At 38.3% G+C, this 24,601-nt stretch overlaps 1 protein-coding gene across 20 annotated transcripts in view; it reads right to left on the reverse strand.

Moving 5' to 3' along the window:
* Positions 1-24,601, reverse strand: part of TENM3 (teneurin transmembrane protein 3) — a 623,972-nt gene that overhangs the window by 76,093 nt on the left and 523,278 nt on the right. For all 20 annotated transcript variants that reach the window (XM_087735943.1, XM_087735954.1, XM_087735953.1 and 17 more), the window contains 7 exons: positions 22,071-22,193; positions 15,138-15,352; positions 8,277-8,487; positions 7,671-7,772; positions 7,316-7,510; positions 5,792-5,992; positions 2,638-2,823 (listed from right to left, as the gene is read on the reverse strand). In XM_087735943.1, the coding sequence (XP_087592069.1) occupies positions 2,638-2,823; positions 5,792-5,992; positions 7,316-7,510; positions 7,671-7,772; positions 8,277-8,487; positions 15,138-15,352; positions 22,071-22,193 (1,233 nt within the window). The remainder of the gene's footprint in view (positions 1-2,637; positions 2,824-5,791; positions 5,993-7,315; positions 7,511-7,670; positions 7,773-8,276; positions 8,488-15,137; positions 15,353-22,070; positions 22,194-24,601) is intronic.

Consider the following 24,601-nt stretch of genomic DNA (forward strand, 5'->3'; position numbering starts at 1 on the left):
TACCAAGTTGAGAATTGTAAGTAGCATAAAAATGCCTGGGTTACAAATAGAGGGTGACAATAAAAAAAATGGTTTTCATGGAGAAACATTCTGATGTCCCCTGTGTTTTGAAATGTATTGCTCAGAAAGAGCTACAACCTACTCTAGGGCAGGTGAGAGAAAGGCAAATTGACTCTTCATTTACCAAGCTGAGGAAGCAGCAATTTTTACTCCAGTAAGTGGAAATACTCTTGGAAATGAGCAATAAAATGACCTGGTTTCTCCAGAACACTGGGCTCTTGAAGAAAACAGCTCCAAGAAAAATAAATATAACAGCAGGCTAGAGCCTGTACCTCATTACTTGTCTTGGAGGCTGTAAGGGCAATATAAACAAATCAAACTATCTTTACTGCAACAGCCACAAAGTAAACACCCATTTAAAGAATAAACAGGTGGGAAGACGGACCTGCTCACCCAGTGCTGAGGAAAAACTTGTTTGTGCTTAGTATGTTGGAAAAATTGTTCAAGAGCAGTTCATCCGTGTATAACTACAACCCTTGAAATGCTGCCAAGGTCAGTGAGACCAACAGCAGAGCGATCTGCTGAGTAATTGCTCGTTGGCAAGTTAAAGCGGTCAAGGGAAAGGCTTTATCTTACTTTCAAAGATGTACTTTATTGTTCAGAAAGCAGTTCTCTCCCCACCTCTCTACTCTCTTTGTCAGCAGGTTTTCTGGAAGCTCCTCAAAAATGTTAACCCTACCAATTCTCCCTGGGATTCTGCAGATGCACCTTGGTTCCCTCTCCCTCATATGTCTGAGCAATCTCATTAGTAAACGACAAAAAAAATCATGATTTCTGTAAAAAATAATTCACAAATCAGTCTCAGTACTTCACACTTGACTCCCTTCTACAAAATAAAACCCTGCCTCATCCTCCTGGTGCAGTGATGTTAATCAGTTAATACAGTACATCAGTTAATACAGCTGTAACAGGCCCTCATTTTCCCTGCCCTCAAAGCTCATACCACTGTCTCCTGTGGTCACCAAGCGCAGCACCACCACCCTGCCTCTCACTCAGGGCTGTAAGCTACCCAGGAATGCATCTTGGGTTTTACCATTTTCGAGATACTCATGCCCCAGTGATGGCTTAGCTGTGCTAACACATTCGGAGTTACAGCCCTTCCAAAGCATCCACAAAAGTTAAAACTCTCCAGCACCTTTTTGGCTTGTGGCAAAAGCAAATCATGCTATATTCACATCATTCAGCTCTACTGCTATTAGACTTACTGTCCTATCCTGTTGCTTTGGCTACATCACCTCTTTTAACTGACTCTCCTCCATTTCCCCAAACATAAAACTGTGGGGTTTTTTTTTACTTCTTGGGATTTTTTGGACTATTCGGATTATCCATAATTTCCCCATCACTCAATGTTACTTTTGCCTTTGTCTGACCTGTGGCTACCTCTTTCATTGTCTGTTCAACCCACCTCTAAGTGCTTAGCTATGACGCTTCTCACACTTGGGAGATGTGCCCCATAAATACCTGCAGAGCCATGTTGTTACTCCTGTCACAGCCTTTGCTGAGCTTTCTGCAATGCTCCCCACACACCTAAGTACAAGCTAGTCATCTCTTACAGTTAGACCATTGCCCGTTCCTCTGTCTGTGCTTCCTACCTGTTGTCACGCAATAGTTTCTCTGTGTGGTTATACTGAGATGAAAATTGTTTGGATAGGACCCTCCTCATCTGTTACAGACCTGAAGTGTCTCACACGAAGTTGGATTAGTATGGAAGGGAACTTCTTAGCACTACAGCTATACAAAATCAATACAAAAATGATAACTATTTTGGCAACTCCTTCTCCACTTTTTCTTAGTCCCCTTATTTACATGTGTAATTTCTCATGCTAGCTCACCATCAAGCCCTGTGCAGTAGAGAGTGATATCTCGCTGTATATGGAACACACGAACTGTAAATAACTGAGTAAGAAAAGCTCCACTGATAAAGGCACAGTAATTTCCAAAGGCTTCCAGGCGCTAGATTACTAACTTGATTACAGAAACATAGAAGCTGTAATAAGGATGGCTTCTTTTCAATCAGCTGTATTAAACTGCTGTTACATTATTTACATGTAAGAAATTTGATATAATTCTAAAATAAAGCATTATGTTGACAAGAAGATAATTTTGGGCAGCTAGATCACAATTACTACAAGGTGGAAGTGACATTTTTGTGTAGGCAAGTCACTTTTTAGAGCTTCTTCTCCATAAAAGAAAAAAAAAAAAGAAAAACAGTAGGAAGCTTCATTTCCAAAAGACATAAAGCTATCACATAAAAATAGAAAAGCACAAATCAAATAATATATTTACAGTTTAAAATGAAAGTAGCCTCCCCCTCAGCAAAAGGCAGTTAAAGGGAAAAGATTGAAAAGGAAATTCTTCCACCTCCTTTTCATGGCAAACTGGGTATGAAGACCTGATGAGCTATTATATAACCATTTCCTTTCTTAAAATATCAGCTCCTTTACACAGACTCACACATGCAAATATTCTGTTTGAAGAAACAACCTTCAAAATAATATACTTTCTATGCAGATGCGGCCAGCAGCGCCGGCTGTTTGAATTTTGCAGTGAAGACAGGGTAAAGCATAGCCTGCCTACCAATGGTACAGTGCTCTCCGTTCCATCCCTGGCTACATTCACACTTCCCGTCTTTACAGGTGCCATGCTCCGCGCAGCGGGGATGGCAGGCTCTCTGGTTGCAGGCTGTGCCCGTCCAGCCTTCCTCGCAGCGACACGTGCCACCCATGCACACACCATGTGTGCCGCAGTCCACCGAACAGATTTCTGGATTCGAGAGGAGAGAGGGGGAGAAAAGGAGGCAGAGAGTGCACATGGGAGAGAGAGGGTATGCATTAATTAGCAGTGCTACATTTTAATTCAACATGTGAAGAATAAGAAAGGCAAAATCTTTTGAAAATTAAATCAAAGAAATTTACTGTGAAAGGCATTTTCAGGTAGGACCCAACAGAATACGGAGCACAGAGTTTTGTCTCTATGCTAATGCTCACTTAGTTACCCAGCAGACTTACCAGTGCTTAAGTGTCCACAGCTCTTCTGTTAGCTCTGGGTAATTTTCAGTCATATTTTTTGTGATTACATATGTCTTAACAGTAACCTTTTGTAAATTAGATTATATGAACTTAGACCTACTAGAAGTTACAGCGTATTCCTAGTGACTATATGTACCATATACCTAGGTCATTGTGTGCTGTGACTGAAAATCTAGTATTAATGAACGTTCATTTTAGCAAGGTTTCCCCTCCCTACCCTGCTCCCTGTTTTCTTTCAAAGTAAAAATGTGCCATTTCTGACACATTTTTTCATTATAAAGTATCAGCCTTAGTGAGACAAATTAGTACTATGCTGACATACTGACACATCTGTTAAATATAAAAGATGATTCTCTTTTACTTTCAGTAAATTTGGATCAGTGACAGCTATGAACAGTCTGGTTTAAATAATAGATTGTTAAAAAAAATAAATCAACATACAGCAATTTAACTTGTCATTTACATATAGTAACAGGATCTTGTAACTGATAGAATAATTGAAAAATACGTTAACAGCCAAAGGTAGTCAGAGGCCAAACAACGCATGTTAAGTCTCAGCTAATACAAGATGATAATTTAGACTGCCAGATTTTGCATTTACAGTTTTGGTTCATTTAGTCAGACTCCAGCAAACTTTACTTCTGCTAAGCAGACAACAGAAAAACAAGAGGAGATACAATACAGCCTGAGGGACTTCTTTAGTTCTGTGGTATACAGCTGGCTGTAACCACGTACTCGTTCATAGAAGTACTGTATTTATTTTTTGTTTTCTTGTGAAAGACAACAAACTGTTTAGTAGTAAAAGACCGAAATTATTTTCAACAGCAAAAGCAAGAAGCATTCAGCACAAGAAAGGTTTCCAGTTTCCCACTCAACAGTGTTTTTCTTCCCCCACAGAGTATAACCCTCTGTCTCAAAGTGCTGTGGAACATTAAACACGGGATCAAGGAGCTGTGATATTTCCCAGAAGAAACAGCCCAAAACCTTTATGGAGAAAAGACAGCTGTAATTTCCCCCTCCCTTTTTTTTTCCTATACGGCATTTTGTATCTACTTTGAATTAAATTTTTGATTAAGAGATGCAAGATGGTTTGATTAACTTTAGAGTCACAAAACGTCAACGCAGCTCCAAGAAAGAAAGGTTTATTTCTCTTCAATCTAATCAATTTTTCATTAGGGTGAAGGTGTTTATCAGCTTTTAGCACACTAGCTTTGAGCAAGGTGCGTCAATCTTTGTAATGAACTTATTAATTAGAGTTAATTTAATTGAAGTGGAATTGAAGGGCTAATTAAGGGACAAACTGCTGATGAAGATAGAGGAAAGCTCTGCTGATTTCAAACCTATAAACCCCTCTGATGGAAATAACTCATTCTTTTTTTCTTGTAGCAGCTTAACAAAATGTTTATGGGTAAGATTTACTTTTTTAGTGTACCGCTCTGAAGGCCATTTTGCATGACTTCAGCAAATAGTCTGTGTGCATTTTTTACAAAGCTCTTTTGTGAGTTTGACACCTTTGAAATATTTGAGAAGATCAGAAATATTTTATGTTATTTTAATGACCAATGATTCATTGAAACATAAGTAAAAGATGGAGCATAACTGAATCATCAAAAATAGTGTAGAGGACACTGTGTCAAGAAATAGAGGATCCATGTTTTGCCTGAGAACTAGAAAGGGTGTCTCACAAATAGCCATTTTTAGAGCTAGAAATGTTAAGAGAAGATTTTTTTCTTCTAAACAAATTTAACAGAAGACAACATTTTCTTCTCTCTGTCACTTTTTCTTGAATGTTTGGAACTCTGTCCTACCACTCTCGTATGCATAAACCATTATGGAGTATCACAGATCCTGGTCAGGAAGTACATTTGTTTTAAAAAGATGGTTCCTCATGAAAAAGTTATATTTATTCATAAGCTGGCATAAGCCCAGCTAGCCCATGTGTTCAGTTTTCATTAACAAAATCATCTGAGTTGTTAGATGAACTGTTTTAGACAAATATATGTCTCACAGTTAGACATGATTTCTCTTTTGATATGTGGCTACCAAAAATTCGTATTTGTCAAAAGGCTGCTGTCATACTTCATAAATATTTAGATTCTGCTCTCTGTGATAGTACCTCCAGTCATTTTCTCCTTTTGTTTCTAAGCTCAGACTATGGTTATAATAAGCTCAGTTTCAGACTTCAAGAAATCTCTCCGCTTCTTCTCTCCTACCAACTCCTTCCACCTTGGCAGCCTGAGCCCTTCCTCAAAAGCTGTTTAGGATTCATTCTTGCATTCCCTTTGTCTTCAAACTCGAATGCTGTCTGTTTTTCAAGAAAAATACCTGCAATTAGCTGCACAGATTTTTAAAATGTGACTGTCTCTAGTTTCACTAGTGTAGCTTTAAGTTTCTAAATAGATGTATTAGGTAAGATGATACTTAGATCCATATATCGTACGAAGAACATTCTGTACTTGCCTGTGAAGCACCTGAAGTCGCCAGGTGAAGGTAGCTAAAAGACACCAACAAATACATTGATTTTCAAATACTTCAAATTCATTAATTATTTTGAACCTTTGAATCAATTCACAGTTCATGCTGAAGTCAACTCAAAGACTTCCATCAGCTCAGCAGGTCAGGTCCTAACACAGTAATGTCATGAAAAGGCTGCTATTCAAGACGTCATCATTTTACAAAATGTGAGCACTTTTAATACTTACCATTGGAGCAATCTGGACCCGTCCAGTTGGGGTCGCAGGTGCAGGTACCACTCTCTTGAAGGTAGGTGCCATGGCCAGAGCACTGGTCAGGGCACATCGTCTTCAGGATTTCACAGTTGTTGCCACCCCAGCCCGGGTTGCAGTGGCACTCGCCGTGGATGCATACACCATGGCTGGAGCAGGCTGGGTCCAAGCAATCCGCTGCAGGGAGATGAGAAAGATCAGCTTAAACTTGTCATTCCTAAAACAGTAATCAAACCCTAGACGCTCACGGCACTTTTGGGCTTAATCCACACTTTAAGACCTTGTGAAATAGGCAGCATTGCCCTCATCTTAAAAGTAAACATTAGTAAGTTGAAGCTGAGAAGTTCACCTTTGTTTCATTGCAATGAGTGAGGAAAAGACAGAGCGGACCAAGGTATCTTGGTGCCAGCCTCCCTTCTCTGGCTACAAGGTAAATCGCTCTTTGTTGTCACTAGTTGCATAGCAGCAATTTTCTTTGTAAAAACACCTCGCTTCCCCATCGCTTTCTGGTATTGTGAAATTTGTGTGTGCACATAACTGACATCAAGACATTGACAAGCTACCAATGAGTTAACGAAGAACCTTTCAAGGTTTGCTAATTTTTCTGAATTACAACAAGATTGGCTTTGGGTCTTGGGCAACTGATCTCTGTTCTGCCTAATCACAGTGTAACAAGTGTTGGATTCCCTGCAGCACTCTGTATCAACTGACCTGATCCACCGCTACAGAGTTTTGACAGCTGTATAGGACCCTCAACTTGTTTCAGAAACAAATGAGTCGCATACTGTCTATCTGTCTTAATTCACTTTAATGTGCTTTAGATGACGAGATTTAATTTAGCAATTTGACTCAATAAAATGTTACACTTGTAGGGTCAATGGTCTGAAAATTTAATTCCAGACACTTAATTGCATTACTTTGTACGTGGAGATCAATAAAATCAATTTAACTGAGGAAGAAAATGGTCCTTTTTACTCCCTAAAAAAATAGAATGGAAAACAAACTGCATTTTGCAGCACACCAGAACGAATATTATTATGCACATCTCTGGAATACAAAAATGATGCATCATTTTTCACTCTGATGCATTTGAATCAGCACTTTGCACAATGTGGTCGGTGGAAAAGATCACTAACAAATGCAATACATTAATGATTTATTCTATACGGTGAAATTGCAGTAAGTCTTCCTGTATTCCAACATCCATTTTTTGTGTGCTTTCTTCTTAGCTGATCTCGGCCAGAAAGAATAAATAAAAATACACTGGCAAGCAAAAAGCATTATTAAGAATTTTCTCACTGATTACTTGAGAATAAATAAAGTATAATAATTCTGTAGAATTCAGTGATACTAATGATTCCCAAACTTTTAGTATTCTGAAATGGTTTTTGAAGAAACACCATTAATGCGTATGATCTAGATCTAGCAAAATCGATAGAGCTGGATATGCCAGCTGGAAACCTGACCAACAACAGCAGGGGTAAATATTTACTCATTTACCTTCTTCACAGTTCTCTCCTTTGTATCCGGAGTTGCAGGCACAAGAGCCCATGATGCAAATGCCTCGGCCCCCACACTGGGGATCGATGCACTGAGTTGTAGGCACGTCGCACTCGGTGCCCTTCCAGCCACTGTAACACAGGCAGCGTCCTTTGGAGTACTGCCCATTGCCACTACACAGCACCGGGCAGGCTGCTGTTAAATAAAACATGGCAGAAAAATTAAAACCAAGTTCCTCACCAAAGCTTTATATAGAAGAACATCTAAGAAGCAAGTCACATGCTAGCTGCTTTCCTGATGTGTTTGTCTTCATGCTCGTTTAAACTGACTTGAGAAAACCATTGGGTTGATTTACCTCTTGAACAATCGGGGCCCAGAAACCCAGGAAAACAATGGCAGGATCCAGAAACACATTCGCCGTTACCATGGCAATTTCGGGGGCATTCCACCACAGACTCTAAAGGGAAAAAAAGAAGGATAATTCACAGACGCCCACTGCATGAAGTACCTATCATTTGAACCGCACTAACTGACAGCGCGCTCTCGCTCCGAGAGAAGCGTTTACGTTTGGTTTGTTTGAAGAGCACGAATAGCTGCGATTTTCTATTGCTGATGCCTCTAGTATCTTAGGACATTGCATTCTAACAAAAAGGCTCAAATTAGAATGAGAAAACCATACGAGCGCCATACTTAAAATCCAGCCCTGTGCCATTTAACAAAGTAGTTCAAAACAGCGTCCTCCTTTCAAGCACTGTTTTACAAGAAGGTACACTCCTTATGCCTTAGAGCAAGAAATGAAAATATATATTCTGCATTTTATTCTGAGCAGCAAAAGAAACACTATAAATGAAAAACCTGTGAAAAAAAGCCAGATCATTTAACTACCAAAACCTATCTCTGTATTGCTAAAAAACTTGACCAGAGCCTAGCATTTGGTAAGAGCTTTGAAGATTATGCTTACCTATAATTATGGTATTAAATGACACCTGCTCCGCATTTTTCCCATCATTATAAAAGGCCAGGTGCCAGATGCCAGAGTCCAAATACTGGATAAAGCCTGCCTCGTGGAGACTGACAGACCTTGCCTGCCGCCCTGCTCGCTCTGACTCCAGCAGGTTGCGTTGCTCCCTCGCAATCAGTCGGCTGCCATCCAGGAGCTCCACAAAGTCGTACTGTGGGGAGGAACAGACAGGAGCTTGACAAGTCACGAGATGACCCACGGCACTGCCAGCTTCCCCACAACATCCTGACAATATGCTTGTATTTTGACCAAGAGTTTCGTTTTGGAGCAGGGAAGCAGGAGCTGAAACCAACCCTTTTTTATTTCTTTGCCCCTTGCTAAGGCTTCAAACAAAAATACCAACTAATCCTCACGCTTATTAGAATGGCTTTTTTGGTGACAAGTGGCCAATGAACGTATTACACATATTGGGGGGAAGAAAACATCAGTTGAAGTGAGTCTGCAGTCATGACTGCCACCTGAATTACAGGTGAGAGCTAACTTTCAAAGTCTGTTATATGCATATGGGTTAATAATATCATCCAACACCAATAATCTACTTTGCTTTTCATTTAGTTTCAGATGAAGGATAAAATTGCTCGATCCCCCTTTCGGACAGACTGGAGTTCTGGAGGAAGGAGAGCAAGAGCTTTACTTCCTATCACAGAAGCCCAAAAGAGGAGATGGAAAGCATCAAACATTGCAACTGTTGAAAATGACAAACTGACAAAAACCACGGTACCTCAGGTCAATGGACAGCACGTACTGTTTTGTTAACAACCATCAGTGGGGCTTGCAAAAATGTAGCAGCATCTCAGCTGATATAACAAGCAAACTCACAACCCAAGATGTTATGCATGTTAATTTTAACTAGTGCTAATAGCACCTGGAGGGCTAAATCTGCTCTGGGCCCTGCACTGATTTACACTGTCTGGCAGTTTGCTCTCATGGCTTGAAAGATGTCTTCTGCACATTTATCACGTGAAGATCAATGTGTATACAGCAAAGTTAAACAGGTAGGAAAATTAAAGAGCATTCTGGCTTGTGGTAGAGAGTCTCTGCTTTTCCTGCCGAGTCTGTTCACAGTTTCACTTTTACTCTGACACGTTTATTGTATGAAGTGAACTGTAACACGTAAACCTTCAATCTTCCCACATGTTTGAGATCTCTCTCAAATGGAATTACATCCAAGGCCTATTAAAGTAAAAGCCAGTATGTGAAACCACTGACTCACCTGAGCTAGGATAATATCGGTTACCGGGACCAGAGAATCAGTGGTTTTATACCCTGACTTGTGACCTTCAGAAACTGCTCCCGGGACAAAAGAAAACACGATAGCCTTTGTCCCGGAACAAGGGCTTAAGTACTTATATTCTCTTCTTGAAATTGCAGGCCAAAATTCACTGCTATTGTAAGAATGTTCCTCTCCAGTAATCAGAATTATCTTCCTACCATTTGGGATGTGAAGGAAATGCATAGTTAATATGCCTCTATCAATACCTGAGACACTTTTTCAGCTATGTCTGAGCCAGCAGAATAGAACATAATGTGATTAGGATGTGCAGAAGCTGGTACCTCAGTATGCCGTCACTTTGAATGTACGTGCTGCACCACAGGAAAATGAATGCGACCGTTTTGGGAGAGCACCAATTATTCAAAACCATTCACCATTCTCATTTGTCACAGAATTAAATATTTATCTTATTTTGTGAGAGAGAGAGAAAAACAATTTTAGTTGTGTTTTTTTTTTTTTTTTCCTCCCGCCTGACTCAAGAACACTTCTTTCTGGTCATGTTTTTCACTAATATTTTAAAAAAGAGAAAGCTCACAGAGTTTTGAGTTTTAACAAGTCATTTATGGACATTAGGAGTGACCTTGTAATTTGTATACTGCAGAGGATCATTTTACGTAAGAGGCCAATTTCAGATTAAAACCGTATTTTTGATACAGGAGCAAGTGATTACACTACTTGATTGACCATAAAGAGTATACTAATGGCTGACAAGCATGGTACAATTAATGATTTTGTATTTGTAATGTAATAAGGACATATGCTGTTATCAGAACACCATTTTAGACTATATTTTAAAAGCCATACAGAGGGGAATTTACTGTTCATTCTGTCCCCCAGCAAAAAACAATAATTGATCTTAACCCTTTTAAAGGGTTTTTCTATATTTAGGACACGGTGACAGAAAGAGACTAGAAAAACAATTATTTTCATAAGCAAAAAACATACCAATTTTATTTTCCTCCTATGAGGATAAATTAGTTACCTTTATATTGAGTCTAAATGCGCTGATTTGCCCTACCATTCCGTTCAGTTTTGCTTTAAACCAAAGTCCTTTTTTCATTCTTAAAGTCTCTTTAAATAAACATATTGATTCTCTGGCTGCAATGGAACTGACATTTTTAGAAAGTGTCACAAAGACTTTCAGGCTCGCATTGATTGTGTTTTGAATGGACAGCCACCGTCAATTATTTCTAGTTGATTTATTTATGATTCCCCAGAAAGAGAGAACTATGCATCTCAGATCAGTCTGTGACACACACATAGGGGCCGTGCTTGAGACTGATTTCAGTACCTAGAGAGAATACAGAAACACAACCAAAAATTCTGTCCCGATTACAATAAATCAAACCATTTCCTATATGTTGTATCTCTATTATTTTGGATTATGGGACAGAAGGAGAATTAAATTTGCTGCATTCTGTTACTATTTTATGATGAAATGCTAAGCAACTGATAGGAATGGTTTAGATACAGTCGATCCTGTTCCAAGAGGAGGGTGTAAACTAAAAGACTTCTTGAGATCTCGCCCAAGCTCATTTCTATCATACTTCCATTATGTCCCTCACAGTGGTAGGATAATTGGCATCAGAGGTTGTACAGCTACAGAAAGATAAGACTCTGGTTTCCTCTTACTCACTGTCTGGTTTTAACTGGATAAAAAAAGAGGTAGATGAACAGGCAAAGGGTCTGGGCGAGAAGTGGAGAACAAGGTGGCAAATGTAATATGCAAGTTTTGCATTATAGCCAAAGGTGACATGGAGAGAAGGCAGACATTTATAGAAACACAAAATTTGTAAGGAGGGAGCTAAAGAAGATGGGTGGGTGGTGACACATGTAGGGTATCATAGGCATATGAGCAAAGATATTGGAGGGGGACAGCTGGTAAGGAAACTTTACAAATGCTGGCAGAGTGCAGGTAGTAATCAGTTCTCTATTATTTAACATAAGATCTGAAAATTCAAATACTGACGTTTGAGAAACAGGCAGCAGTGCTTATTTGCATAAGTTTTGTTAATAGCACTTGTCATTCTGTGACTAGGAGATAAGGGCAGATAGCATTCAAGAGACGCAGACATGAAGTGATATATACGGGTGAGATCCTACTTTTCAAAGTCCTCATGAAACAACCCTAGCTTTACACATCCAGAGATGGGCTCTGAGCCAACTTTTATCATTCTGAGATGAGATCTTGGAGCTATGGTAGATAGATCTACAGAAATATCAGTTCTATGATTAAAAAAAAAAAAAAGCAGACATCATTAAGGCATTGTATGAAACCATCGTAGTTAAACACCTGCTACGTTCTGTGCTATTCTGGTCTCCCCATCTCCAAAAGGCTGCAGTAAAACTGGAGAACATTCAGAAAAGGACAAGGGCGATCAAAGGATTGAAGCAGATTTCATCCAAAGAATGACGAAACAGACTAGAAAAAATACAACTCACTGAGGACCCTAGAGATCTATAAACTAAGGGTGCCATGGAGAAGAAATCGTTGAGAAACTCTCCACTGCCTCTTCCAAAACACTACCAACAGAGTGTCAAACTAAAACTACCAGGAGGCTGCCTCAAAACACTCTGAGGAGTATAGCGTTAGATATGTAGTTAAGCTGTGAAACTCCTTGCTGCAAATGTCATGCATGCTAAAAGCTTCCATAGGTTCAAAGGTGACTATGCAAATTCACAGGAAAAAAGAATCTATCAAAGGTTGTAAAATTCAAAGACAGCACCTTTGACTCAGGAAGTCCTTCAGCCTTAAAACGCTGGAAGCCAAGAGTGTGTTGTAGGAAGAATCACTACAAATCTGTCATGCTGCTTTGCTAATCTCTACATATCTGCTAACAGTCACCCTCACAGACAGAACGCTGGGCTAGATGGGCCTTTGATGAGACCCAGCGTGGACATTCATGTGTTTTTCTAACATGTTCCTGTGACACTTGGAGCTAAACGAGTAAGCTGCCTCGTCTAATGGAAGGATATGCAGTGAAGCCCAGAAATAGCTGTTAGTCTGCCCGTGCCAGCTATGCTTGGCTTGCAGTTAAGAACTTTTGTCAGTACAAGCCATAAGGGTTAGGGGAAATAAGAAAACAATAAATAGATTTATGCTTGGAAACCTCTCAATATTCTATTTCATTAGATGTCCTTTTGCCTAAATACCTTATTTTGTTTATATAAGCTACTTTGGTAAAATACATATTTTACCAGTACAAGTTGTGTCTTCATCAAAGTCCTGTGATTAGGACTTCATGGCGGAAAGGCCTAAACTGTTGAAAAATATTTTACTCCATGTTTTTGCCCCATGTGCAGGAGCACAGTCGCAAAAAAAAAGCCCAACCGCTCCCTAGAACTGCATTTTTTGGAGATTACATATATGCTTTATCTCAGGCACCTAAACCAGACATCACTGGGTTCAAGGCCATATAAACATCCTGATAACCCCGCACCCTTGGGAATCTTCAGCAGCCCTAGAAGTTCACCAGGGCATTGATAAGTAAGCATGCCTAATTCTTCAAGGTATCAAGTGTCAGTCAAATGGTTTGTAAAAACTACTTTAATTATATACCAGGCAAAAATAGGACAAGAGAGCTTGACCTATATCCTGGGAACAATATATCCAAAATGTTACAGAAACTACAGAAGATATAGTAGCAGGATTCGCATATCATTCTTTCTGTTGTATCATACTTAAACATGAATAAGCACTTGGATAGTAGGAATCCAAAGGGAAAGGAGTCTGTGTAACACAGATGATGGGAAACAGATTTAGTTATCTTCTTTTCCCACTTTTTGGATAAAGGGCACCCCTATTACAATCTTTTGCCAGGGTAAGGAATCAAGGAAGGATCATTTTTCATAGATGTATCGACTTGCATAACTTCTCATATAAATGCACAGTCCAGATCAGCTTCTTCAGTTTTATTCATTCTTGCCCCACATGTATTCCCCTAGCTCCTGTTATTATTGTTATCATTGAGATGGTATTTGTATTCCAAACCCCTATTTCCAATGGCTGATAACTTTCTGAATCAATTTTCTTTGAGCTAGAATTTCTCATGCTTGTTGTCAGCCTGAGGGTGGGTGTTCATATGTGAAGGTCTGAAGAAAATCCATTTAATCATTCTTATGAGGATAAAATTCTTAAATAAACATAAGTGCATTTTCTGCATTCAGTAAATTGTTTGTACTTTAATGGAACCTAAACTAAAAAATAAAGCTAATGTAACACTCTGTGTTTTTAGCTGCATGAAACTCCTTTGCTGACCCTAATTCTTCCCCTGTGTTTGCGACGGCTAAATAGGTGATATAATTAGCAATATTTCTATGTTCTAGGTCTTTTAAAAGTTATGTCTGAAGAAAAAATGAAATAAATTTAAATAGTGCAATAGCATGCAAATCAAAACTAAAAAAAAGTGGGATAAAAAAAATATTTGAATTTTGTAGTTACGGATTTGCTGTTGCAACTGTGTATCAGGCATCATCAGTTAAGCTTCATTCCAATTATACCATTAGGCTGATATACTTAGAGTTGTGTCCAGGGCAAATCCATATACTTTAAAAAAATATTAATCAGTAAGGTGTTGCATAATTCTCTAAATGGGGTAGAAGAGTATGAGCTCAATTCCCTTTTCAGGTGGAACAACGGTTCAGACCCAGCACTTGGACAATTATTGAGCTGCAAGAAATCTAAACTAGGAGGGTCTTAAATCTTAAAAATAAAATCTGAATACAACTGATTCTAAAATACCATCTCAGACAATGATTCTCCCTTTCTCCTGCCAATCCAGAAGACTATTCATTCTTTTATACTTTAACTTCTCTATAACTATGGGTAAAAAGTGTTTCTTTGTTACTAGGCAAATGCATGACCATATACAATAAAAATTCTCATTAGAAACCTTCTGAGGGGTGGAGCAGAATAAATCCTCTGGGACTCTTAAGAACAAAGTTTCAAGACACTATATGTCTAATGAGACTGACACTTTTACAACCCCAGTTCATTGTATCTTCGTAGACACATATTATGTATTTTTTCTTTTATGTACTTATTTAGTGAGAAACCAAGCTGTAAATACTGTAGCATTTACTTATAGAACAAACTGAAACTTCCTTAAAAAAACGTTGTCTTCTTGTTGGAAATTCAGCAAATGCAGTCTTTGCCAGGCACTCTTGACCACATGTGTGGCCATAAGATGCTGTATTAGTTTGCTTAGGTTTTTAAAGATATGTCTGTATACCACAGAAGAAAACAAGTACCTATAAATTCTGCATGAAACAACTCTGTATCTAAAGCATCATCATTGCTGATGGCATTCAGAAGAGCTCATAAATAAGAATCCCCCCCCCTTTAGATCCCATCACTTACAGTATTATACGTGTTTTGGTCATCACATGAGATCAATAAAGTATCAAAAGTAAAAATAAAAATCAACAAAATGGAAAAGGATGTAATCCCGAGAAAGAAAAAAGATACAAAAGATACAAGCTCACAGTTTTCAATAATACGTCCTACTTTTAATGCAAGCAGTTCTCACCTGAGTATGGGAAGGTGGTAAGCCTTTTCGGCCATATACTCCAATCAATGCATCTTTCTGAAGGGATATATTGAATTTTAGAAATTGTGGCTGATCAATGAAGAGTTGTGATCTCCAAAAAATCCCAGGGGGAACTTCTTGTACCGCTCTTCGGCCTATATCAAGTTCTCCAGAATCTATAGTGTTGTTTTCTTGTGCAAATCCCCCTATTTTTCCTGACAGATTAGAATAATAAGAGATCAAAAATTAGTATTCCTTTCGTGCTTTCAGTCATGCTTCATATAAACCATCAAATATTTAGAATCACCTCAGATAAAATGTTACCTGACAATCTTTCTGAATATAAGATCCCAGGGAGTTCACTGATTTGGAAATAAAAAGGCAAAGATACCACAAATACCTACCAAGCAGAAATACTGCAACTTCCCCAAGCACTAGCATTACGGAAACTATTTTAGGATCTACATTAAACTATTCATTTTTTCCCCCAAGTATTTTAACAGAGTTTCCCAGCATAGCGTCTCACACTAAAAAAATTTAGAGGTAAAGGGAAACGCAGCACACAGATTTTAAGAATAATAGATACATAAACATAAGCAGTCAAGAGAACTAATATACAGTCTTTTCTACATTAAATATCAGAGCATTTATACATTATTAACAATGTCTACAGCTCTGGTTTCCTATTTTTTGATTTTGCATTCCCCAAAAAGAAAGGCAATGTTTCTTGCTCCATTGTGCCTATGTCCTTATGGCTTTGCTCCCCATAATGCCAACATCCTCTGCACTCCCTAGCCTCAGTCCCAAGCTTGTTATCACCTCCTTGTTCACATTGTCTCCTGAATAAAATGTATAATAGCACACCAAAGTCTGGTATTTTCACTATTTTCTGTATCTTGTATATTTATTTATCCTGCAGGCCAATTACTAGCAATAAGAACATAGCACTGAAGGGCATTAACGATTTTTCTCTATAAAGCATTTGTGCAACTATCAGTTAGCCTTAGGAGGGCAGTGATGATGGCTTGGAAATGCCCAGAAGCAGCAAAGAAGATGCTAACATGCAAAAGACACAAGATGTCAAATGCTAACACCAAAAAACTGGACTATTGGTTGTGGCATTAAGAAAGAAAAAAATAAGTCATAAACTTTAGATACCCCCAGCAAACTTTTTCTTCAAGTGGGTAAGTCCAGGCAACAGACACTGAATCTGCACTGCAGCTTGAGTACAGAACAGTATCATCTAATCTGCCAGGCTCTGTGCCACCCTGGCGAAGCACCGTCAAATAAATGAAAGGGGTAAAACTTCCAGCCCAAGCTGATGACCCTGCAAGGCACTGGGCTGGATGCTACGGACAGCACAGCTCTGTGATAGCTCTGAGATTTCCACATTGCCCCTGGCTGTACTGCACAGGCACACGCTAAATCTGGCAAAGATTACAAACCTTTCTCAAAGCTCATTAGCAAACAAACTGTGGATTAGTTGTGGGAGCGTCTTCTACCTGCCAGATTCGTAGGAAACAGAACTACTAACACTGATGCACTAAAGAAGTGGTTTGCACAAACCATCACCACACAGCTTTAAAATCTGGGATGGTTTAGATGAGTTTGCATCAAGTTTGTTTGAGGCCAAAGACTCAGAGCTGATGTTCAGGCACTAACGCCATGCTGTGAGGCTGGACATAGGCAGTCTTGGAAGCTGGTGCCAGGGTCAAAGCCTACTTCGATCCAATGGAATCAGCGCTGTCAAATCAAGACTAACACGCAAAGATGTGTGTAAGAACTTGCTTACCAACACATGTCGACTCTGGAGTAAGCCAGTAATGCTGCATTTAAGCAGCTGGCACATCAAGGTGAGCCTTGAGTGAAGCAATATAAAGAAAAATTAAACTGTAGATACAATCTTACAGTCTGCTGTGTTTTTGCCAATTTATACTCTTTTTTTTCAGCAGCTAGTCTATTATAAAGATTGAACTAAACCCATCTGAATGTGATAAGCATGTTCAAGTGATGCTGACTTGTTTGTGTACAAGTGTTCTGAAGAACTGACAACGCTCTGTTGCTGCCCTGTCTTTTACGTTCAAATTCTACATTATTCATCATTTGATGGAACAAACTGACACAACCTTTTTGCAAACATTTAGACTTTAAAAAACTAGATTAAAATCTGAAATGCCAGGCGAGGTCACAGATTGATCCTCGCCACTTTTTGTGCATCCAAGATGAACAGAGACTGCTGCTGAATTAAACAGGTACAGAAGCACTACTGAGAGGCCTTGAGTGGGGGCTTGTATCATCATCAGAGCTGTGCCACAATGGTGTTGCAGTCACTGAAAATGTCTCACTTACAGGATCATCATATTGATCAGTGTTTTGCTGAGAAAAGACAGTGAAATATCTGATCTTGGAGAAACCATTTTTCTTACACTTTTCAGGATGAGCCTGATGCTTTTCTAACTTTGGACTTAACCTTTCACAATATTCATATGTTATTCTAGAAGATGGATCTGTAGTCACTATTTCGGTTCATTTAAGCATTTGTTTCTTACCACTTCCTTCAAATTTAAGCATGTTGTGTCATATAAATTCACACACTGATGACTGTTAATCACTAAATAATAAACGCTTGTTTGCAGTATTGATCTGCAGCTTCCCCTGTTTCTACATTTGAAATGAAAAACAGCTACCTCTTACAACTGAAAAGATGAACTAGACAGCTTGAGCAGGTGCACTTTATCAAACATTTTGACCAACTTGCCAGGAATGCCTATTACTGGGCTTCAACACTTATTCTTAGCAGATAATGAACCTACAAATTCCCATTTTCTTCACCAAAAAAGAGGTAGTTTTACCCTGTAGCCACATACCCCTTTAATGCCACACCACCTCTCTCAAAATCATCACTAGTTGTTTGCCCTCCTAAGAACAGGACGTTAATTATTCTTTGTTCCCTGTTGTATCTCAATGGGCATAAGAAAAGTCTTAGTAGTGTCATCATTTCCTTTTGGCTTTCTGAACAGAAACAGTTCTTATACACAGCTTTAAATCAAAATATGAAATGTCACGTTCATTCACACACTTCCATAATGACATAAGAGTCCAAATATGAAACCAAATTTTAAAATACCTACCCTCCTGAATATATTCTCTTTCACTATATTTCTTCTCTACCCACAAAATTTCTTCTTTTACAGACCCTCCCCAAAAGACAATAATACAAATACACATAAATATTTATAGGTAAATAATATTTATATCATGATTTGTACTTATATTGCTAGATATACTAGTATTTATTTTACAAAATACATTAATTTGCTCTATCACATACTATCTGTTATATACAATCATTATATGATGCATTTGTGATACCAATAATCCAATGCATTAGGGCTAATTAATAGGTAAAATATTTGTTATATTTAGTATTTGTAAATTGGATTTCAACTGAGGTTAGGGTGGACAAAATCCTGAGCTAAACAAATATTAAAAAAAACCCCAATATTTAATTATTATACAGGAAAAATAATTCACAAATATCACTAAAATGACATGAAGCCAAACTCCCTGTCCTTATTTGCAAACATTCTATAGACTAAAACACAAAATATACTGTGAATAACTGAGTATTTATAATACAGGATAAAAATGAATGCACAACCAAAACACAAAAATGCTCAACAATAATTGCTGTATAGTGTCACACATAATATAATTTTCCATCCTTCAAAGGCAGCACTAATTAGAATATTAGGTTGCAAGGCTGGATTTACAGACAGTCAATAGCATGTCCTCCCATTCCACTGAATAACCTTGTATTCAGATCTTTTTCTGTGAGACATCTGCTATATATCCTTCTGCAACAACTTGTTTCAAGAAATGAAATCCAAATCCTCCTTAAAAACATAACTTCTTAGAAAAAAAAACCCCAACATAACATCTAATTATGAAGTTACTATACCTTTAATTAACATGAGATACTGTAAACAAAACAAAAAAGCTCAATACATATCAGTTAAAGCAAGGATAATGTATTTTAATGAGTATAATCTCAAAAAGAGCATCTAAGCAAGCCAAAAGAAATGCCCCTTTTCCCATTCACTTTTCTCCACTCTTGCATTTTTAAAAAATCTGCAGCTAAGCATATATTATTATAAGGTATTTCTGAATTGCACATAGATTTTATATGACATAAAATAAAGCCAGCCACATGTGAGATGTTACCATCTGCAAGAACACAACGGTCAAACAAGCTCTGTTTTTTAACCTTTCTTTTCTATCTCCTAGTTATAAAAACAGATAATGCACTGATGCACCTCAAGTAAATATTTGTATTTGATTAAGCATGGCTTACAAAGTACTTTGGAGAACCTAAACTGAAATGGCCTATAAAATTTATCATATCCATAGAAAACACACATTCTTATGCCACCTTATGCAGCCCTGAATCATGCCTGTCTGGATAAGCAAGTGATACGTTGCCAGCAGTTTACTTTTCATACAGTGAGAAGCACTGGGAGAGGAAAAAAAAAATCCACAAATGAAACAAACAAAAAACCTTTGGAAAAGGCTTGTTCAGAGATTCAAGCTTCACTTAACAAATGATTTGTGTTTAAGGATGATTTAACATGCTTTTATTGTCAGTTTATGACTATCTATTTCTAGATAAACCACAGCTGAATTTTCTTGAGAGGTCCTAAGGATGCACTTTCAAGTTTAAGCTTTGCTAATTCATCACACAAAGTACCTGTATTTCTGAATGGCAAATGAATACCTGGGATCTAGGACACAGTGGGCTATGATTTTCTGACCAAAGCAGGCCCAGGATTATCCAAAGTTTAGACAAGAGTCAAGGAAAATGCCTGGCCCATAAACACTGGGAATTTCTCCCATCTAAATCAGAGTATCAGGATACTACCAGGGGCCTAAAGAGAGGCAGTGCTGCAAGTTGTACAGCTGTCCAAGCATCCAAACCAAGGCTTTATTGATTCTTCCTTACAGTTTTCAGTAACTAGTGTGATAGCACAGGAGCCCCCTCCTTAAATTTCACATCTAGTCATCACACTTTCCCTTCTGCTTCACTTTCCGTTCGTGGTTTAAAATGTGTATTCTCTGGTCTGTCTGTTGTTTAGTATTGATGTATGCTGATAAATGACCACTTACCGTATTCTGCAGAGGACAGCATTTTAACAGTGGCTGGAATTAACCCTGTTCTCTTCTACAGTATTTAGGCACATAAGGAAGGAAAAACGGGATTTGATATATTTGTTATTTCCTTTTATTTTTGAGGCAAAGTGTAACAGGTTTTGATTTGTAAAAAATTTAAAAATTATCAAGGGAAAAGAACAATTTATATTTATAAAATATTTACAAAAATATGTATCTACTTTATACAATAAAGTATATTGGCTACTCAGGGCAGAAGACAGTGGGATGATGAGCTGTGACTGCAGCATCAATATTCATTAACCATACAGTAACTTTTTGATATTCATTCAAAACAAGTAAGAACACAGAAACAGATAATGAATATCTAAGTGCAAGAAAAAGGCAGTAGGGTAAAGGAAATGAAAAAAGAAAAAGTCCTACTGGAGAAGTTTCATATGCTTACAAAGATGACAAAAAGAATGAACTGAGCTGTATCTTTTCTATAACTTGGAGCTGTGATAACTTGAAAAATTTGCAAGATGTCAACTGCTGGCAGAGGCTTCCTCCTCCTCAGTGGTAAGGAGGTCAGCTCTACCTTGTGAAAGGAAAAATGGATTTTTGTGTAATGAAGCAAACACCGCATTCATCAACCATTTAAATCAAGTCTTCCATTCAAAAACTATTGATTTTAAAGCCTCCGTTAGCCAAAAGTGCACAGGCTCTTAAATGTTTTGAGAATCTTAAAGGGCAACATGGAAAAAGGTCGATAAAAAATAATCCCTTTATGTGGTTTGTATTTTAAAAGTTCCTACAACAAAATTAATAGTTTTGTTTTTTTTTTTTTTTTTAACTTTATATATTGGTTGGATGACTCAGACTCAATATTATATGCCAGAGACTCTGAGAAAACAAATGAACATATTATACATGACCTATTAAATTTTAGAGAGAAATTAAAAAAAAAAAAAAAAAGAAGAAAACGTCATCATCTGTAGAGAAAAATACAAGCCACTCCATAGCAAGGTCATCATGCCATAGGAAGCTCCTAGATCATGAGTTGCCTTCTAAACACAGCTAAGGGAGAAGATTTGAAAATATGCAAAATCCCCCTGAAATGCCTTTTCTGGTGCCCACTCTTCAGAAAAAGAGATTATGTCCCCCCTGTCACAGACAAGGCTTTTGTCCGAAAACTATCCAGAGCTCATTTGGACTCCCCAAAACTGAATCTTGGTATCAGGTTCCCCTTATGAAATAGTGTGTACCATCACCTCGGGCTCCCTGGCTTTGTTGTGGCCATTTCTGCAGCACGAGACCCCAGCTACCCCAGCCCCTCAGGCAGGATGGTCCGAGTCAGCGTCAGCACCATCCTGCTTCCTCTGAGGACCCCACAACAATCATTATGTTATCAAAGATTTTAGAGTAAGTGGAGGTTCTGCTCCTCTGGATGTGATGAGAGCTCTTCTATCCTCATCAAATAATACATGTAAATTCCCATGAGGAATTTTGGTTGACAGCCAGCTTTCCTAGTAAGATCAACATTATTGCCCAGGATTCATCACTCCCTTCATGTGCTAGGTAGGAGAAATGGTGCGCTCTTTTCAGTTGAAATACAAATCCTGTTTAATATCTACATGTCTGTTTAAAATTACTATTACTTAAAAATGCTCTGTACTTCCATTAAATACAGAGTTTTGGAGGAAAAGTGTTAGTCTTGCGGTGTAAATAAGACACAAAGAAAGGAAATGCTCTGAAAGAAGGAGAGAAATTGGTGCCTGTTTCACTTACCATTTTCTCCAGCTGGTACTGTCACAGGATGTGTTGGCACAGTATCAGAATTCACTTTTCCATTCTCAAATGTATCATTTTCAGTTTGCTGCAACTGCCAGTTGAGGCCAAACAGATGCATTGCTGGTGGTAAAGGATACAGGTTATTTGATGCTTTTAGCCAGAATGACAAATCGCACAAATAATGGCTTTCCATGCTTCGCAGTGGAATAGCAACTCATACATTAAAAAATTAAATTACAGGAACAAGCATTCACAGATTAATAGTTCAACTTAGCAATGGCACTAAGCAATTACTACCACTGTCCTTTAATGATACAGTGCTTTCGGTGAACGCAGTTGACAGAAAGCTCACCACTCTCATCTTGAGTCTTTTACCGGTCCCAAATCACTGTTCAAAAGGATAGGCAGTAATTATATCCTTTTCTCTTTTTTCATTTTTGATCCTTCTGAAGAGACAAATCATTTAAGTGAGCTCCTAAATGACCTGCTAAAATAAATGATTTCACCAGCAGATGGATCCGTTCTGGTTAACCAGAAAGGGAAAAGAAACAACACAAGAGCAGAGGAAGGAGGGTGCTGTGGGTGTTGCAGGGCTAACCTAAGACATGAACACTCCTTTTCATGCTGTCACCATACCCTGCGCAACCTCCAGCTACGTGCCCATCCCCCACACTAGTCTACACGAGGCCAAGACCATTAGCAGTGCTGGAGACACTGGGGCACTTTGCTCTGAGGATAGTGCATAAGCTAGGTTTCTGAGCTACTTAATTCCCCACAAGCACGTTTATTAGAAAGGCGATACCGCGTTAAAAAAGTTTAGCTAAGCTAATTATGAAAGACAAGAGTCAACCTTCCACGGTACTAGGGGGAACTACTTAAGGAACCTTGGTGTCACCAGGGATTAATGAGTGACCCCCTGTCTAAACTTTTGGAGCAAAAATATGGAAAAAAAACCCACCTTAATGCTATACTGTGATACACATAACATACACTATTTCAAAATATAAGAAAGATAACTCACTGTATCTTGTTGCTTCTGCTCCTTCTGTCTCTGAAACAGATCAGTGCTATACTCTATGTTATTAATTTGTTCATTCATCCAAATGACAAACAATTCTTCATCCCTTTTAGTTTCATCTCTGATCTTTCAATTTTTCTGTATTGACCATGGCAACCCTTACTTAAGACGAACAGGCATCAGTGGAAGTTTAGTCAGGGAGACAGTGAACACTGCAGAATTAAGACCCTCTCTGCCAGGTGTTTGCCTTAAACCCTCCCCCTTACCCTCAACGAAACAAAAAACCAGAACGCAACCAAAGACCTATTACTGAATGTTTCAAAGACTGAAATCCTCACTATAGATGACATATTCTCTTTGTTCTAAGTCTCTGACTCTACTATTACTCTTCTTTCTCAGACCTTAAATTGCCTGTCAAAGCCTGATAATGTAGAATGTTCCTTGACCCTAAAACCTTATTTCTTTTTTCCCCTCTCATCTCTTGTTAAACCATAAATCCGACCACCACCATATTTGGCACATCACTAGAATTAGCCATTATTATTTTGGCCCTACCTCAGCTGAAATTCTTATTTATGTATTAATCATCTGATGATTGTATCTGTTTTAATATATTTCATCAAAATCCCTAGTGCCAAACTCTACTATCTGTTATACTAGTTCACTTCACTGGCAGCAATGAAAGACTGCAAATAGCTAAATATTTCATGATTCAAACCCAGTACATTCCTTGTCTTAAGTCTGGAGGTCTAAATCACCTCTCTTAACTTTGCTGGCTTCTTATCGCATTTCAGGAGAAAAAAAGAAAGTGATATTCATTTTGTAACTCTAGAAGTGCATCCTTTCCAAACACATGAGCTTAGAACATCACTAACAGCTCTGTCTGGTGGTGCTATGTAGATGCCCTGTGCCTCTTCAGGCTCAACTGGGAGATGAGAAGGGGAAGCTCCAACATGACCTTCCAGCCATTCCCTCATAATTCAAAACAGCTGGAATTTGAAGTCTTCAAAGGCAAGGACTGTGGGATCTATATTGATTACATCTCAAAGAACCATAGTTACTACAAGGTAAGTGACAATTACCTTTTCTTTGTATTTGTACCGATGTGAGTCCCACTGTAGTTCACGGTCAAAAATGGTGAGTAATAGTGGCACCCCTCAAAAATACTACTGCTCTCTCAAATTTGACACTGAACTAGCACCAAGTGCAATAAACAATGTTTAATAAAAATGAACAGATGGATACATGCAGCTGTTTCACAGATTCTGAATATCAGAATATTTTTGAAGCAGACCAAAAATGTTGCTTGACAACTCCAAAGACAACCCAAAACTTACTGTGTGTACTAATACACTAAATAATTCAACTATGTAATCTCTCTGAGACAGTACTATGGAATTTAGAGAATTCTCCTTTCGCTACGAACATACAAGAACAACATGAAAGAATTAGGCTTGTTGATACAGGATCAAAATACAAGGCACAATTTCTTCAGAGATGGGGAACTTTA

Source organism: Nipponia nippon, unplaced genomic scaffold, assembly GCF_047370975.1.
Source record: "Nipponia nippon isolate SJK-2023a ecotype South Korea unplaced genomic scaffold, ASM4737097v1 scaffold_6, whole genome shotgun sequence".
Classification (NCBI taxonomy): Eukaryota; Metazoa; Chordata; class Aves; order Pelecaniformes; family Threskiornithidae; genus Nipponia; species Nipponia nippon.